Source organism: Clarias gariepinus, chromosome 1 (genome assembly GCF_024256425.1).
Source record: "Clarias gariepinus isolate MV-2021 ecotype Netherlands chromosome 1, CGAR_prim_01v2, whole genome shotgun sequence".
NCBI lineage: Eukaryota > Metazoa > Chordata > Actinopteri > Siluriformes > Clariidae > Clarias > Clarias gariepinus.
Window position 1 is genome coordinate 47,554,544 of NC_071100.1, and position 19,529 is coordinate 47,574,072.

At 40.3% G+C, this 19,529-nt stretch overlaps 1 protein-coding gene across 1 annotated transcript in view; it reads right to left on the reverse strand.

Annotated features, from left to right (window-relative positions):
* The window catches only part of LOC128521668 (uncharacterized), a 53,622-nt gene extending 38,241 nt beyond the window's left edge, over positions 1–15,381 (reverse strand). Inside the window, exon 1 of the mRNA XM_053495554.1 lies at positions 15,312–15,381. Coding sequence (XP_053351529.1) covers positions 15,312–15,363 — 52 coding nt within the window. The 5' untranslated portion in view covers positions 15,364–15,381. The remainder of the gene's footprint in view (positions 1–15,311) is intronic.
* Positions 15,382–19,529: the final 4,148 nt, after the last annotated feature.

The following is a 19,529-nucleotide window of genomic DNA, read 5'->3' on the forward strand; positions in this document are numbered from 1 at the left end:
AGGCTCATCATCTGTTTTGGACTGTCAATGGACTGAGCATGAATGATCTGCCAAAAGGCTCAGATTTACTTAACCCAATCAGAGCTGTCCTGCCTCGATTTAGAAAGGGAGTATTTGCTGCTCCTGGAGACATTAAGATGTACAACTCTGTCTGGCTTGAAGAGCGTAAAGTGCATCTTCACAGGTTGCTTTGGAAAGATACTGAGGAAGAAGAAATAGGAGAGTATGCCATAACAAGTTTCAACATCTGAGATCGCCCTGCTGGATGCATTGCGCAATTAGCTATGTGTGAAACGGCACGTTTGGCAAAGTTTGCTTATTTGAAAGAGGAATGCAAAGTACTTAAAGAGGATAGCTATGTGGATGACATTTCCACAATGACCAGGAGAAATTGACCATAATAATTAATGGACTTGAAGAGATTCTGACAGTTGGCGGATTTGCACTCAAGCCATGGGTTAGGTCAGGGCAAAGTGGGAGGCAAGTGACTGGTGCACAAACACAAAGTCAAGCAATCATACTTCTGAACCAGATGATGGAGGAAGAAAATATAGCTTTAGGAACAGGGTACTTGGTAAAAGATGACAAATTCTACGTTATGACTTCTGTTAACTTCTTAAAAAGTAAAAAGAAAATGAGAACAGGCCAGGAACTTCTTGAAGGCGAAGTGAAGCTGAAAACGCCTAACCCGTTGACCAGGAGACAGCTACTAAGCCAGGTTGCTGGGCTCTATGACCCAATTGGTCTTGTTACGCCTGCCAAGCAGAAAGGTGCAATTCTTGTCAGAAAAGACATTCCAAGAGACAGGGAAAAGGGAGCTTAGCTCGACAAACATGGGACAAGGCGCTTTCTGGAAATCTCAGAAAAGGCCATCAAACTATTCGAGGAGTATGTGCAGCTCAGTTAAGTTAGGTTTCACAAAAGCCTCATGCCAGTTGGCTGGAAAGGAAAACCATGGGGGATTACCTTCTCAGATGGTAGCGTCAAGACCTACAGAGCCGTTTTGTACCTAAGGTGGGAAACAAACTAAGGGATAGTTCTCAGATTGGTCGAGTCCAAGGCCAAGTTAGCACCACTAGACCAGAAGGAAGATGCTGTCAAGGCTGAGATCAGTGGCGCAGTTTTTGCTGCATGTCTCCATGGAGGTTAAACGTTGGTTCCACTTAGTAAACAGTCAGACTGTGTGGTTGCAATTCAACATGATAGTTATGGATTCCAGACGTTCTTTGCAAACAAAGTCGTGGAAATCCAAAAAGCTGAGCCAGCAAGTGACTGGTGGTGGATCCCAGGAAATGGCCCTGGAAAATGGATCCTACAAGTTCTTGTCACAGAAATGGGGCAACAGAGACCACTGTTTGCATTGTACAGCAAGCATCACAGACAAAACAGAGGTCATCAAGGAAATTGACAAACAAGATTGTCTAAACAAAGTTGTCTTGGTATCTACAGAAGAACGGGCACAAGAAAAGCAAGTGTAAACTACTTGGATTCAAGAACCAGTAGTTCAAGTGGGAGGTGTAAAGTTAAATAAGTGAAATGGTGGAGCTGAAGTCACTCAACAAGGAAGAACTGTGACATGATCAGAGTATGACATCACATTATGCATCACCTCACAGTCGCTAATGGAGCAAAGGTACAGACTCAACATACAGCACCATGTCCAAGCATATGTGAAACAGGGAAGCGCATCGGCAGGTCATGGTCAGGCATGGTCATCTCAGGGACACTGATCGTTATCGACCTAGCTCTCTCTCACTTACTTAAATCCATTGCGAACGATTATTGTGTAAACAGCAAAGCTGTCAGACACAAGAATTAAAGTGATTCCAGAGTTGATCCCCATGTCCCCTGTAGTCGGCTATGGCTTTTTTAGAGTTTGAAGCGAAGGCTGATGTGCAAATTCCCAGATAATTGAATGCACAGTAAGTTGCATTACCACCACCTCTAGGTCTCACTTTCCCTTATCTTCCTGCCCTTTTAATTAAAAAGTTAATTTTCCAGTCCTGTCCTTCTTTAAAAAAACATTAAACGCTTTGTTCCCTTATCGATGACGGCCCATTCTAAAATATTTTGTAATATTGATTTCTACTCTTCCTAGCCCCTAGAATATGTGACATGTCAAGCCTCTCCTGCATATATTTCCTGCCACAGAGCTGTACATGTTCGATGGTTTCACTTCTATAGCATAACTCAGAGTCCCATTGGGTGTTTATCTACTATAAGTGCTAAAGTGCTCCTAAAGTAATTTCATTGACATTTATTACATTTTTACATTTATTAATCACATATCCTAAATACTCTTTCCTTGTCAATCTCACATCAAAATGCTGTATGCTCCCAGAAAACAAAAAGTCCTACTTTTATTTCTTGTGAAATGTTCCCTGGTATACTTTCAACTTTTACTGGTTTTCTTATTGGTATAATTATTGCCTAGTCTGTTACCCTGTGTTTCTTTACTGAATATCTTTATCATACAATAACAGATTTCATCATTCCCAGGTGAAGTTTTCCCTGTATTTTCTCTGCCCCCTTTATTAAATTTAAATTCAAATTTTATTTGTCACATACACAGTCATTCACAGTGCGATATGCAGTGAAATGCTTATACGACTGCTAGTGACCTTAAAGGAAAAGAATAGTAAAAGCTTATACATAAGAAATAATAGGAATGAAAGAAATACTTTATAAAATAAAATTAACTAGTAAAATATGCTGTACAAAGTAAAATAAGAAATAAAAGAAATACTTTAAAAATAAAATTAACTAGTAAAATATTCTGTACAAAGTAAAATATACTGTAATAAGAGAAGTACGTTAGAAAATAAGATTAACTAGTGCAAATGTACTGGACAAAGTAATAGTACAGTAAAATAAACTTTACAAATAAGAACAAGATATCTATAAAAAAGCAAAATATCAATATATCAATTATAAAAGTATAGAAAGAAAATAGAAATTTGTCAACAGATTTAGAATATTTAAATGGCTGTGGTGTGCAAGTATGCATAAAAAGTGACTTTGTAAAGTGTCTTATTTAAAGTGATTTGTGCATTATTTGTGCATTATTTAAAGTGATTTGTGCCGTGGAGTTTCAAAGAGATGGTATTAGTCTTGTGTGGTGGTGTGATGATTGAGAGACCTTATCGCCTGCGGAAAGAAGCTCCTCCTCAGTCTCTCTGTGTTGACCCTCAGGGAGCGGAATCGCTTCCCAGACCGCAACAGAGTGAACAGTCCATTGTTGGGATGGCTGAGGTCCTTCACGATCTTCCTGGCCTTGGTCCAGCACCGCTTGGTGTAGATTGAGTGCAGGTCAGGGAGCTCGGTGCGGATGATGCGCTCAGCTGATAGAACCACCCTCTGTAGAGCTCGTCTGTCCTGCATGGTGCTGTTCCCGAACCAGGTCGTAATGTTTCCCGTCAGGATGCTGTCTATGGTGCAGGAGTAGAAATACTTGAGCACCTTGGAGGGCAGTCTAAAGTCTCTCAAGCGTCTGAGGTGGTACAGACGCTGCCGGGCCTTTTTTACCACGGTGTTGATGTGACAGGACCATGCCAGGTCCTGCGTGATGTGAACACCGAGGTATCTGAGGCTGTCCACTCTCTTCACTGGGCTTCTGTTGATGATGGAGGTCTGGTAGTTCCTCACCTGCTTTGTACTGAAGTCCACTATCAGCTCCTTTGTCTTGCTGACATTCAGGAGGAGATTGTTTCTCTGGCACCAGTTCTCCAGATTTCCAACCTCCTCCAGGTAGGCCGTCTCATCGTTGTTCGTGATCAGGCCCACCACGACAGTGTCGTCAGCAAACTTAATGACAGTGGTGGAGTTGGTAGTGGCCACGCAGTCATAGGTGTACAGAGAGTACAGCAGGGGGCTCAGAACACAACCCTGGGGGGCTCCTGTGCTGAGAGTGATGGAGGTTGAGACATGTCCGCCCATCCTTACTGCCTGTGGTCTGCCAGTCAGAGCATGAGCTGAGTCCCAGGTGCTCCAGCTTGGTGGTAAGTGTGGAGGAAGGGAAATTATGGTATTAAATGCAGAGCTGTAGTCGATGATGAGCATTTTCACATAATTCCCTCTCCGAGTGTCCAGGTGAGTGAGAGATGTGTGGAGGAAATGTGAGATTGCATCGTCTGTGGAATGGTTTGGACGGTATGCAAACTGTAGTGGGTCCAGTGTGTCTGGTAGTGAAGAAATGATGAAGTCTCTGACCAGGCGTTCAAAGCACTTCATCACTACTAAGGTGAGGGCTACAGGGCGATAATCATTAAGGGAAGCACGATGAGGTTTCTTTGGGACAGGAACAATGATGGACTCTTTGAAGCATGTCGGGATCACCGACTGAGATAAAGAGATGTTGAATATCTCTGTGAACACAGGTGCTAGCTGGTCTGTGCAGGCTCTGAGGATACGGCCTGAGATGCCGTCTGGTCCTGCTGCTTTCCTGGTATTCACTCTCTTGAAGGCTCTCCTCACGTCGTGCTCGGTGATGATGAACCGTGATGAAGCGTTTCCGGTGCTGGCAGTGTCTTCCTGTCTGTAGCCATTAGCGCCGCTAGCATTAGCGCCGCTAGCATTAGCATCGCTAGCGTCTTTAGCTGCAGCCTCGAAGCGAGCATAGAAAGTGTTCAGCTCGTCTGCCAGAGTCATGTCCGCGTTCGTCATACCGGTTTTTGGTGTTTTATAGTCCGTAATTGTCCTTAATCCCTGCCACAGGCTCCTAGAGTCACTCTGTTGGAGCTGTGACTCTAGTTTTCTCCCATAGCGCTGCTTCGCCTCTTTCACCGCCTTCCCGATGCTGTATGACGCAGCCTTGTACGGTTCCATGTCCCCCGACGCAAGCCCCGTGTTGTAGGCAGCGGTGCGAGATCTCAGAGCGTCGCAGATGGTTTTATCCACCCACGGCTTCTGGTTGGGAAACGTTTTAATAGTCTTTTTTTTCCACGGTATAATCCGCTAGTTTCCCAATGAATCCCACAACCGCTTCCGTAAACACGCTGACATCATCGGAGCTGTTCTTGAACATGTCCCAGTCTGCGTCATCAAGTGCGTCCTGTAACGCGGCCACCGATTGGTCCGTCCAGCGCGCGACCTCCCTCTGATCCGGAACTTCCTGTTTCAGCCTTTGTTTGTATTATGGCATGAGGAAGATGGCAGTGTGGTCGGATTTACAAAACAGTGGACGAGATTGTGCCTTGTAGCCGTCCTTGACCGTTGTATAACAATGATCCAGTGTCCTTTCGCCCCTGGTGGGGCAGATGATGTGCTGATGAAAGTTCAGCGCTGTGCGTTTGAGGTTGGCACTATTAAAGTCCCCCGCCACAATGAGCGCAGCGTCCTGGTGTTGTGTCTGGTGCTGTGTGACTGCCTCATGCAGCTCGCATAAAGCAGTGTCCATGTCTGCTTGTGATGGAATATAAACGGCGCTGATTATGACCGATGTAAACTCCCGAGGTAGATAAAAAGGACGACACATGATGAACAATAGTTCCAGATTTGGTGTGCAGGAGCGTGTGAGAGGAACAACGCTCGCGCTGTTGCACCAGCTGCTGTTCACCATTAAGCACGCGCCGCCTCCCCTTGACTTCCCTGAGTCCCGTGTTCTGTCCATGCGGTGAAGCGAGAAGAACTCTGCCGGCTGGATGGCGTGGTCCGGCACCGCTGGGTTCAGCCATGTCTCGGTGAAGCAGAGGAGATTGCAGTCCCGAATGTCTCTCTGGAACTTTACCCTGGCCCTGAGGTCATCGAGCTTGTTCTCCAGTGACTGGATGTTGGCGAGCAGGATGCTAGGCAGAGGTGTGCGGTGTGCACGGGCTCTCAGCCTGTTCCTGACGCCGGCTCGTTTCCCTTGTGGCCGCCGCTTCGCGTCGCGTCCTTTCTTCTTCCTCAGGATCTCACTCGGCCAGCTCGGATCCGGAGTTAAAAACGTCGAATTGTGAGTACATTGTATACCAATAGAAACAAGAGTGTCTCTATCATAACTAATGTACTCCATGGTGGTAATTTGACTGGTTTTAAAACGCTAAAAACTAACTTAAAGAACAAAAACAAAGAAAAAGTGGTCGGAGCAGTCGACCTCACCGGCGCCATCTTCGATCTAATTCTAATTCTCCCGTTGTGAACAGGAAATATTGCTCACCATCCATGCTTTCCTTTTTACTCAGGGCCTCCATATTTGTCGATTTTGTTCCATCGATGCCACTTTTCTCCTCTTTATTTAAATTACTGGAACTATTCACCTGAAAATTGCTTTTGGCCAGCATTTTCACCTTTCCCTTGGTTGTTACTGCAATTGTATTTCCCATCCACCAGAACGAGGTGGCTCCACTTTTTTTTTGCCACCTCCCATCACTCAGAAGCTAACTTCCTCATTCACATACCTCCACTATCTGGTAGAATTTTTTTTTTTTTTTTACAAAACTCCCCCCAAAGTGTTTACTTTGCCTGCCTTATCGTCCTTTTAGTATCCGCCTAAGCTTTCTTGCACTTTATCATATACTGAAAATTATGAGCTCTTATAAGCAGTCTAAATGCTTTATTTCTGTCTAACTCCTTTCTTATACTGACCATTCCACTGTGGTACCACTTTCTTACTGTTGTTGCCTTTACTAGGAATGCTTTTTTATGTCTTGTTTTATTATGCTGTTTATTCTTTCTATGCTCATTTCTCTTTGACCTGTTGTAACCACTGATGGCTTTCATCCATAAACTTTACCCAGTTTGCTTTTTCTATGATAAATTTTTCCCCTGATCTTTGTGTGGTTAAGAGGGTACCAATGCTTATCTTGGACCAGATGGGAAAATGATCAGTCCATTCTTGATACTGACCAAATGCACACAGGAGCAATGTTGTTTGCATATTTTTTTTCCCGAGCTAACTCCTATCCTAGTGCTACTGCCATAATTCAGGCATACTAAACTTTTCTAACAATTCCTCTATTACCTCACCATTTGCATCTGTGCTTTTAATTACCAATTGAAAGCCCTTATCATCCTTATACATTTTCCAACTTTCTTATGCATGATTTGTAATAAATTAAAATAGCTATTTCTCTTTTCTTATCTCATGCTTTCACTACCACATACTTTTGTTTATTTCCAGACCTCGTGTTTGATAAGAGACACCTTGTTTAATAAAAGTAGAATAACCATACCTTCATTTTCCTTTTTACTGACTGCCACATAGACATATAAAATAAAATCCAAATTAGCCTTCAGCCAAATTTTTGTTCCCCTTTAAAAGCTACACTCGATGCTGCGTGAAAACGCTATGGGAACATCTCTTTGTTCAACTGGTTGTGAAGCATGTGTGTGTCAAACACGCCAAATTTTAACTCACCAATATGGCAGAGTTTGATGCCTCCATGTGATAGATCTCTTTTGGATGGCGATCTCCACACTTTTTTTTTTGCTTCTTGTGAAAAAAACCTCCACAGAAATGGAAATAGTCACCTCAAAGCGCTCCTTAATGATGACCACTGGCCGCAAAAAAAATTAATAAACAAGCGCTCATAGTTAGACGACAGGTTTCTCTCGGGTGGCCAGGGGTGGGGCCTTAACGACGGTCCCTCCCCTTCTTTGGTGACCTCCATGACGAGTTAACTCATTTATGGAATAAGCCCTATTCAACTCGTGTTTTGTGCTATTGACATCGATTTTTGCAAATGTCGTTGATGCGAAAGCGCTGGAAGAGCTTTCGCATCAATATATGATGATGCCCCAGATTGAAGAGACGCTTGCGGGCTATCTCTCTCTTGGGAGCTCATCCTCCCTGAAAAAGCCCACACTCCCCAGACTAACATCTTCATTGGTGGGAAATATTTTTTTAGACAGTGGATCAGCCTGGTGCTGCCCTACACACCATCACGGTTCGGCAGGCATACCAGGCTGACCTGCTGAGAGATCTGAGCACAGGCGGGTTTATCAACGCCGCAGCGTTTGCGGAGCGATGCCGAGCCAAATAATTATTTCTTCAGAGAGACATCTGTGGCTTAACCTCACGGTCATCAAGGAGAGGGATCACGCTTTCCGCCTTGATGCCCCCATCTTGCCTTCTGGTCTCTTTGGCAGCGCTGCAAAGACCGCCGCCACTAGGTTTCAGGAGGTAAAGCTCTATGAGCAAGCCTTTGTGAGGTTTCTTCCCTGGTGTGCTCAGGAGTCGGGACCGTCAGCCACCCAGTTCCGACCAGGTCTGGTTCCCACGAGGCGTGAGGCGCAGAAGGAGAGTGTGGTCGAGCCAGGTACCCCCTCGTAGAGACTGGGAAGGTACTCGCCGCGCTTCGTAATGCGCCTCAAAAGGACCGGACCTGAGGAGCATCATCTCCACCAAAAAAAAAAAAAAAAAAACATGGGCTAACATGCCCAGGACCACAGGGGCGTCTCCCCCCAGGGAGGAGTGTGTAAAAAATTCCAATAAGGAATAGGCACTCTGGCACCCTCTGGAGGTCGTTGTCCAATCTCCGCCACCACTGGTGTTATGTTAGGTGCTCGGTTCCTTCCTGCCATGTTTTAGGATGCCGAACACCTAACACCACCCTAAACACGGATGCACAGATGTAGCTCTGGCTCTATGACTCCAGGCCATCTGTATTCTGAATTATATAGACGACTGGCTGATGCTGGCTCAGTCTTAGCAGCTAGCGCTTTGACATTGAGATGTCGTCCTAGCTCACCTCCATTCTTTATCCAAGGGCCAATCCCCAGAGGCAAATAAGGGTTACACGTGATTGTAGGCACATCAATTGCCTCAAAATCATGGCTCTATTTTTGGCCCTGAAATACTTCCTTCAGCAGTTGAGAGGCTACCATGTCCTAGTGCAGGGGGACAACACTACGGTAGTCTCATACATAAATCGCCAGGACGGACTATGTTCGCGCCACTTGAACAAGCTAGCGCGCCGGTTTCTGTTTTTTTTTTTCTCAGGGTGATTTACATTCCGGGGCATATGAATGTGGGAGCAGACACATGTCCAGACAAGCTGTGACGCATGGGGAATGGAAACTCCACCCTGAAGTAGTCAGTCAAATCTGGGAGAGATTTTATGTAGCAGAGATGGATCTCTGTGCCTTGCAAGAAACAGACCAATGTCCCCTTTACTACCCTCTGACTCCTTCAGCTCCCCTGGGTCTGGACGCGATGACCCATACGTGGCCCAAATTATATCCTTAAGCATTTCCTCCAATAGCTCTACTTCCGGGAGTCCTGGCGAAGGTCCGTCAACAGAGTTTGCGCCTCTTATTGATAGCGCCGCGTTGGCCGACCAGGGTGTGGTTCTCGGTTCTAATATCTCTCCTCGACAGCTCACCGCAAGTGAGGAGGGATCTTCTGTCTCAGGCACTGGGGACAATATTTCATTTCCAGCACAAGCTCTGGAACCTTCATGTCTGGCCCCTGAGGAGGACCAACTAGGAGATGCTGGTCTTCCAGCCAGCGTAATTAAAACTATATCAAGTGCTAGGGCTCCCTCCACTAGAAGAACTTATGCTTTCAAATGGAGTGTATTTGAAAGTTGGTGCATGGCAAAACATGTAGACTCAGTCCACTGCCGAATTGTTTCAGTGCTGGAGAGCGGCCCCCACTAGACAAACACTGTCACAATGGGTGAAAGATGCTATTGCCCTAGCCTACTAGGCGCGCGGTCACACTTCACCTCTAGGAATCAGGGCCCATTCGACCAGGGAGATTGCCTCATCAATTGCACTGTCAAGAGCTGTCCCCTTTCAGTAAGTGTGTGATGTGGCAGGTTGGTCCTCTCCGCACACATTTGTCAGATTCTATAGTTTGGATGTCCATGCTACTCCGTGCTTGCGGGTCCTTGAGTCAGCGGACATTCTTTTCAAATTAAGTATAAGATTCTTGAGCTCTTATTCATTAGCTATAAGTCTTGAAAATTAGCTATGAGCATTCCATTGGAAGAGCAATAGCCCACACTTGTTATCTCTTGACTCTTGACACATCATCTCTTATCATCTCTTGATGTCATTGATTGACTATTTCAGTGAACATTGTCAAGCTTACAGAGTCTTAGATGGAGATGAAAGGAATGTTATTAAAGCTGATAGCTTGGAGTTTTATAAAGCTTTATAATTTACAAACTGCATATGGCATAGATGAGGGCCTGCATATTATGCTTTTTTTCTCACTGGTTTAAATGTGTCTTTAAAGTTTATGATATCCTTGGGAAATCATTTTTCCCTATGACTGCAAGCTGCAAGATTGTTTCACCCACCATATTTTATTTGAGATGATGTTTTCATGAAGATATGTAGAAACCTTTTTTGGGTCTTTGAAATCACTTTGTAACCCTTTAAAGCTTCATGTCAATTAACAATTCTTGATAAATCCTCTGAATGCTGTTTTGCATGAGCAAATTAAAAAAGTTTGAGTGTTTCTTTTTTATTAATCAAAGTAGCCCAGATTTGTCTTAATGAACATTAACATCTTGGAGAGAATAAAAAGAGAAATAAGAAGGTAATGTAGTTCATTCTATCTATTACTTGCACATCTCAAAATATAAGTTCCTATAATTTTTCCTTCAAAAGATCAGTTTTCACTTACAGTATGAGTATATGTACTGTATACCTATGTGTGAGCGAAAGATCACTATAAGACATTGTTTTTTAAGTCTTGTGGTTTGTTCAGTTGCAGTTTTTTAAACCTCAGTCATACTTTACAACATCATAACCTCTAAATCTTAGAAATAGTTTATATTTGTTTTGTATGCGATGCACATATACAGTGAAACCTCGGAGATAATGTTTGTGTTAATTTTATTACCTGCTTAATTTAAAATTAAGTGCATAGTCATTGTTGACAAGGAGTCAGAATGTAAGGTAAAACCAGAGTCTGTGGTCAAAAAATATGTAGTATATTTTAGCTAAAATTTACACAGCTTACATTTGTTTTTAAATGCAAAAGGAATTCAAATGCTACCTGTGGTTTAAAATGTGGATTCGCATGTTTAGGAAACTGGTGGGGATGTAAGTTTTTTTTTTTTTGTTTGTTTGTTAGTTTTTTTAAATGGTAAAAATCAGTCAGCTGGTTACAGTATTATTATTAGGCACACCCTAAGTTAACCAGTGTGTTTTTACATATTAAGTTACTTTTTACCTTTTACTTACCCTTTCAATAGTAAGTTTATGTTACTGCATGATCAGTTTTGGAAACGAGTATTTTTATTATAGTGTTCAGTGTTTAACAGTTATTACCAGAGGTGTCAAGTAACGAAGTACAAATACTTCGTTACCTTACTTAAGTAGAAATTTGGGGTATCTATACTTTACTGGAGTAATTATTTTTTCAGCTGACTTTTCACTTCTACTCCTTAAATTTTCACGCAATTATCTGTACTTTCTACTTCTTACATTTTAAAAATAGCCTTGTTACTCGTATTTTATTTCAGCTTGTCATTCAAAAAACAAACAAAAAAAAAACCTCTTGATAAATCGCGCCATCCGGATGGAGCGAATTTGATTGTGGTTGGATGAGAAGTATAAACATACCATTCCGACACCCTATTGGTTGGTACGCGATCCATCGCACCTGCACATGACGTCACGTCACACACTCCAGCAAGGACGTTTGAATAAAATAGCATTTTCGGTTGATAATAAGTGATAAGTAGACAAAGATGTCCGTGATAGAGACTCAAGATTCGAGTGAAATGTCACAACCAAGCACCAGCGAGGAAGGTATATATATATATATATATATATATATACTCAGCAAAAAAAGAAACGTCCCTTTTTCAGACCTGTGTATTTCAACAATAATGTAAAAATCCAAGTAACTTTACAGATCTTTATTGTAAAGGGTTTAAACAATGTTTTCCATGCATGTTCAATTAACCATAATCAATTAATTAACATGCACCTGTGGAATGGTCATCAAGACCTTAACAGCTCACAGTTCTAAAAACGCAGGACACTAAAAAGACTTGTCTACCGACTGTGAAAAACACCCAAAGAAAGATGCCCAGGGTCCCTGCTCATCTGCGTGATCGTGCATTAGGCATGCTGCAGGGAGGCATGAGGACTGCTGATGTGGCTAGGGCAATAAACTGCCATGTCCGCACTGTGAGACGCCTAAGACAGCGCTACAGGGAGACAGGAAGGACAGCTGATCATCCTTGCAGTGGAAAACCACATGTAACGACACCTGCACAGGATCGGTACATTCGAATATCACACCTGCGTGACAGGTACAGGATGGCCACACCAACTGCCCGAGTCACACCAGGAACACACAATCCCTCCATCAGTGCTCAGACTGTCCGCAATAGGCAGTCCATGAGGAGGAGATGCACTGCAGTACTTCAAGCAGCTGGTGGCCACACCAGATACTGACTGGTACTTTTGATTTTGAGCCTCCCTTCATTCAGGGACACATTGGGAAACATTTTTAGTTTATGTCTTATGGTGTTGACTCTTTAAGTGTTCATACAAATATTTACACATTAAGTTTACTGAAAGTTAAAACAGTTGAAAGTCAGAGGACGTTTCTTTTTTTGCTGAGTATATATATATATATTTATTTATTTATTTGACTAATCACTTGGATTAATCATTCATTCTGACAGCACTAGTGTTTATTGTAGACAACCATACAAGGGTAATTGTTACTAAGCCTGCCCTGGGTACACTAATTTTCTTTTATGTTGCCCTCACAGCTAAGCTTGGATGTACATTTACATTCCAAAAAAGGTTACTGATGACACGCCTCTGACGTTTGCACCATTAAAATACGTATAGGCAACTAGTTATTATATCTTCTTCTCCATGAAACATGTTTTTGTTCAGTGTTTGCATTGTACTAAAATGCATTCTTTTTCAACTGCCATATACAGTATCCCAATTCACTATGGCCGTTAAAAAATACAGCAAAAAAAAAAAAAACAACAACACATTTTCTTTTTTTTAATGAAGTGTTAGTGCAGTGTATAGGCCCGTGGCACAGCCTAAGCATTTATCCTTAATGCCCCCCCCCCCCCCACACACACACACGTTACTTTTACTTTTATACTTTTAGTAGTTTTGAAACCAGTACTTTTACACTTTTACATTAGTAAAAAAGCTTGAGTTGATACTTCAACTTCTATAGAAGTCTTTTTAAACCCTAGTACAGTATCTATACTTCTACTCAAGTAATGAATGTGAATACTTTTGACACGACTGGTAGTTACCAGAACATGTAAATTTAGAGACATCAGTTAATTATATTGGAGTGGAGTAGCTGAATGGTGTTTAGGTAAATCTTAAATATATATATATATTTTTTTGTTGTTGTTTCTTTAGATACTAAGCAACTTCAAGAGCTGAAGATTTTGGACAAAGTTGGACATCCACCACAAGAGAAGACGGTAAGAAGGAACTTTTCCAGGCATTGACATTCCTATAGCCCTTACATACAGCAGGCAACCAATTGTCCCTTTAAAAAATTTTATCTCCTTTTGACTGATTCTTTTCACAGTAAGATTGTCACAATGCTGTGGACCTTTTGTGTGGCTCCTGTTTAAATCATACTTTGACTTGAACAGTGAGACACTTAATGTCTTTGTCAGGTTGTGTGATATTTTGTATAGTGTCTTGATTTGACAAATTTAGTTGGTGTCTGTTATATTGTGTGAATTGTAAAGTTATTACACAATTATAATTGTATCTTGTATTTTTACATTTAAGTTTATTTAATTTATGTATTTATTTTTACTCATGTACTCAATTTACAAATTTGTGGTAATAGTACTGTAATTAATGTAAAGTATTACTGTAAACTGTAATAATGTGACATGTACTGTAGTGGTGGACAGAGGTTAGTATGGACACTGAGTGATTTTAGGTAGTGCTAGTTGTAGCTCATCACATCGCTTAAATCTCAATATGGTCTTATATGGGCTTATTTGCTTCTCCTTCAAATGCAGTTCACAGGATTATGTAGTTCTCATGTACATCTCAGATTTCTTAAATATTTTTGGTTGTATCTCAGTTGTGTCTCTTTGTTTCCCTTAAATCAGCTTTAGGATAAATAGAAAAGACAAAGTCAAGCTTGTAATGAGACAGCTCAATTTAGTCTTATGAGACTAGAAAAACATCATTCTGAGCAACAACATTTTGCTATGGGCCTTTCTAGATTGATGTGCCTCAACAATTGCTTCTTTAAGACCATTGTCTTTCCCCTTTTGTCGTTGTGTTAACACATACTTGTATAATCCATGTCAGTGAACTGCCCAAACTTCTTCTAAAGAGGACTGCACCCTTTGCTGAAAATTAGTCATACTGTACCTGGCTGCAAATTACAATCATAAATTCCTGTGGTAGCAGTAAGGTGGGTACTTTGTACTGTATTGACCACATGTTTTCTTTTTTCAGTTTTTGGCTTTATTTTCGTTAAATAAATAATGCCACAAGGAAAATAAGTTACTGTATATGTTGTTGTTTGTTTAAGGTTGTATTTGGATACTCAGACCTACGATCAGTTGACTTTAGAATACTGTATGTTTTCACAAAAAAAGGGGCACAACTTTTACACATGACTGTATTTAGTAATTTAGTGCACAATTGGATTTAGCCATGGACCTAGACTTAGATCCATAGATTTAGTTGAGAATTTAGTATGATTACTAAATTAATCTCTATTAATGTTAATACTAAACAAGAAATTGGATGGCATAAGTTAATATGAAGAGGAATAAAACATATAAAAACTGTAGTAACTTAATAAATGTTTTTTTTAAAGTATGTTACTAAATTTTAAAACTTGTGGATGAGCGTGGATGAATTTTTTTCTAGCTGGCTAGGATTTCTTCCAAAACGTGATGCACCAGACTGAACTCTTATGAACTTTGTGATGCTCACCCTATACAGAAATTCTAAAATTTAGGTAAGTTTCTTTAAAAATGCTAACATGCTGAATAGGTAACAGTCTGATGTGAAATAAAATTAGTTTTTGTTGTATACATTTTATACACTTTATTTCTTCATCTGCATTTGTACAGGATTTGTATCACGATACAGTATGTATCACCAAGAGGGAAAGTAATGCCTCACGATATGCAAGAAATGAATGCGTGAATAACCCTTTCTAAGTGATGTGGCTCAAAATTTGCCTTTTTTTGGACTTGGTGTAAACTCTTGGTATTTAAGCTAAATTTATATTATGAGGGGCATTTCAGTAAAAAGATTCTACATATTCTGTAGCCTAAATGAAATTGAACTTATCCCAAGAAGGTTAAACTAATACTATAATTGTTGCACATGAGCAAAATAAACTAATAAAACTAGTAAAAAAGACTAAATAATTTAATCTTTATTTAACTCACCAGTTGATCCTGTAGAAATAATCACGCCAACAAAAAGAATTAAAGGAAACATGTTTTCTTTTGATGCTCTTACTCCTTCTCAAGGACCTTGTCAGGAAGCATTCCAATATGTAGGTTTTCAAATGTCACATGTCGTGACATAAGAGGGCTATAGTTCCCGGAAATCAGCTTCACTTACTCCACCCAGAGTCAATGTGTTGTGCAACTTTTAGTACTTAAACAAAAAAAGTTCCTATAAGTATATGAACAGATTATATAATTTAATGACATAAGTAAGAGCATCTAAAATACTTAATGTAAATATAAAAATTCCCAAATATAAACACTTGATGCCAGAGCCCTGTTAAATTCTCTGATTGGTTTTAAGTTTTTCTTTAACAGCATCTTTGAAGGTAGTTTTCAGTAATCATTCTAATCTTTTATTTCAATAGTAACCGCTCATTCAAGGGGACTTTGATGAGTTTGTTTGGTGAAGTTCTCCTTAAAGAGACATTTATTTATTTATTCTTTTACTTATTTATTTGGAAGTCATTGTCATTGCATATTAAAGCTGTAACATTTAAATTTATCATATTTGGGCACATAGAGAAATCTTTAAAATTAGCTGATTTTTTTCTTTCTCATAAATGTCAAAAAGTGCCTGATGACAAAATTTACTACCTGCTATAAAAGACAACATACTGTATTAAATAGATAAAAGTAATGACAAATTTTTAATAAAATATGTTTTATGAAAGCATTCATCTTTGACGTAGTGCAGTGTCTTAAAAGGGAAAGCATTTTGTGAAACAAAAAGAGCTTAATTGCAGGCGGGACACTATTGTTGACAAACCTGCATTCATAGCATTGTAGAAGGGGCATGCAGCACAATAATAATACAGAAAGTAAATAGTTTAAAATTTTCAGCATGTTAAGGATTTTTAAAAATTGCAAAACAGTGATTAATAATAAATTCAGGGTGTACCATAAGCCTATACTGTTGGAGGTGTCCACTTTCATGTAGACACTCAGGATTGGCCTGAGTCTAACCTTGTTTAAGTGAATGTCTGAATTTATATATTTGAGTGTGTGTGTGTGTGTGTGTTTATATATATATGTATACAGTATATATATATAGGTGTGAAAAACTATTTGCCCCCTTCCTGATTTCTTATTCTTTTGCATTTTTGTCACACAAAATGTTTCTGATCATCAAACACATTTAACTATTAGTCAAAGATAACATAATTTAACACAAAATGCAGTTTTTAAATGATGTTTTTTGTTATTTAGGAAGAAAAAAAAAATCCAAACCTACATGGCCCTGTGTGAAAAAGTGATTGCCCCCCTTGTTAAAAAAAATAACTTAACTGTGGTTTATCAGACCTGAGTTCAATTTCTGTAGTCACCCCAAGGCCTGATTACTGCCACACCTGTTTTTATCAAGAAATCACTTAAATAGGAGCTAACTGACACAGAGAAGTAGACCAAAAGCACCTCAAAAGCTAGACATCATGCCAAGATCCAAAGAAATTCAGGGACAAATGAGAACAAAAGTAATTGAGATCTATCAGTCTGGTAAAGGTTATAAAGCCATTTCTAAAGCTTTGGGACTCCAGCGAACCACAGTGAGAGCCATTATCCACAAATGGCAAAAACAACATGGAACAGTGGTGAACCTTCCCAGGAGTAGCTGGCCAACCAAAATTACCCCAAGAGCGCAGAGACAACTTATCTGAGAGGCCACAAAAGACCCCAGGACAACATCTAAATAACTGCAGGCCTCACTTGCCTCAATTAAGGTCAGTGTTCACGACTCCACCATAAGAAAAAGACTGGGCAAAAACAGCTGCATGGCAGATTTCCAAGGCACAAACCACTTTTAAGCAAAAAGAACATTAAGGCTCGTCTCAATTTTGCTAAAAAACATCTCAATGATTGCCAAGACTTTTGAGAAAATACCTTGTGGACCAACGAGACAAAAGTTGAACTTTTTGGAAGGTGCATGTCCCGTTACATCTGGCGTAAAAGTAACACAGCATTTCAGAAAAAGAACATCATACCAACAGTAAAATATGGTGGTGGTAGTGTGATGGTCTGGGGTTGTTTTGCTGCATCAGGACCTGGAAGGCTTGCTGTGATAGATGGAACCATGAATTCTGCTGTCTACCAAAAAATCCGGAGAATGTCCGGCCATCTGTTCGTCAACTCAAGCTAAAGCGATCTTGGGTGCTGCAGCAGGACAATGACCCAAAACACACCAGCAAATCCACCTCTGAATGGCTAAAGAAAAACAAAATGAAGACTTTGGAGTGGCCTAGTCAAAGTCCTGACCTGAATCCTATTGAGATGTTGTGGCATGACCTTAAAACCCTCAAATAAAGCTGAATTACAACAATTCTGCAAAGATGAGTGGGCCAAAATTCCTCCAGAGCACTGTAAAAGACTCGTTGCAAGTTATCGCAAACGCTTGATTGCAGTTATTGCTGCTATGGTTGGCCCAACCAGTTATTAGGTTGAGGGGGCAATTACTTTTTCACACAGGGCCATGTAGGTTTGAATTTTTTTTCTCCCTAAATAATAAAAACCATCATTTAAAAACTGCATTTTGTGTTTACTTGTGTTATCTTTGACTAATAGTAAAATGTGTTTGATGATCAGAAACAGTTTGTGTGACAAACATGCAAAAGAATAAGAAATCAGGAAGGGGGCAAATAGTTTTTCACACCACTGTATATATATATACACACACACACACACAGTGTAAAGTATATACGTATATATACGTACGTACTTTTATATATATGCATATACTTATACACAATATGTTCTCATCTACAAATGTTAGATGTGAACTGCGAATATTTACAATTATATACAATATTTATATATATTTTGAGTGTGTAAGTAAATGTATAAAATGTCCAAAGTTCAATATATTGTATGTGTGTGGGTGTGGGAGAATGAGTCAGCCTCATTGGTTTCAATAGGTCAGTCTGGGAGCATGATAATAGAAAATGTCTATCCTGTAAAGCTGTCCTGATGGTGATGGTGAAAAATTCAAATTTTGAAAAGTCCTTAACAAAATGGAGTTCACAGTCCAGGGCGGTACGGTGGTGTAGTGGTTAGCATCATCGCCTTGCACCTCCAAAGTCTGGGTTCGATTCCTGGCCAGGCTCGATTCCCGTCTCTGTGTGCATGGAGTTTGCATGTTCTCCCCGTGCTTGGTGGGTTTCCTCCGGGTACTCCGGTTTCCTCCCACAGTCCAAAGATATGCAGCTTATGCTAATTGGCATTCCCAAATTCCCAAATCAACAGTATAGAAAGCCTACTGACTGAGAAGTGACAACAGGTTAAGGTGCATGCCGTGACACTGTCCCTCCCTTAGCTCCAAGCACCATCGCTGCTGGCACTGTCTATGCGTGAGTAAGACCTCAGCCTCATTAGGAACTCAAGCCAAGGTCCATGGCAGGTGCACCCATGGATGCATTCTCCACCAGTATCAGGGGTTTATTTTTTTTGCGCAGACACACAGATGACGAGGTCTTGCAGGTAAAAGAGTCATTTTATTAAAAAAAAGTGGGGAAGGAAAAGGCTTAAAGTAATTCTGAAGCTATCTCAGGTCACGTTCTTGTCTCAGTTAAAGTGTGTCATAGTAATAATGTATGTCCAGCACTGCGCTACTCACATTAAACTTATATTCACATCAAATACCACACTGAGCTTCATCAATAATTTTTCAGGGTTATCAACTTTGATTGGACAGCCATCTGACTCAACAGAACTCGATCTAAATATTTAGAGTCAATATTTCGTTATACCTTTATACCTTTATACCTTTCATTATACCTTTCGTTATACCTTATATTTCGTTATCTATATTAGATAATGTAGCACCAGTTAAAAGGGAAATTATAAGATATAAGAAACTCGCTCCCTGGTATAATGACCACACACACTTTAAAACAAACATGGAATAGCATGGAAGAAGAGCATCCTGAACTATAAAAGAGCTCTCAGTGCTGCATAGATCATTGTCTCTTTTCACTCTTTTAGAAGCTAACAAAAATAATCCTAGATTTTTATTTAATACCATAGCTAAATTAACTAGAAATTAGATCACTGTGAAATCTCCACAACAACAACATACAGTAGTAAGGACTTTTTCAGTAACAAAATCATAAATATTAGGCAAAGTTCAGGCTTTGAAATCAGACAATTGTAGTACAGATGATAAAC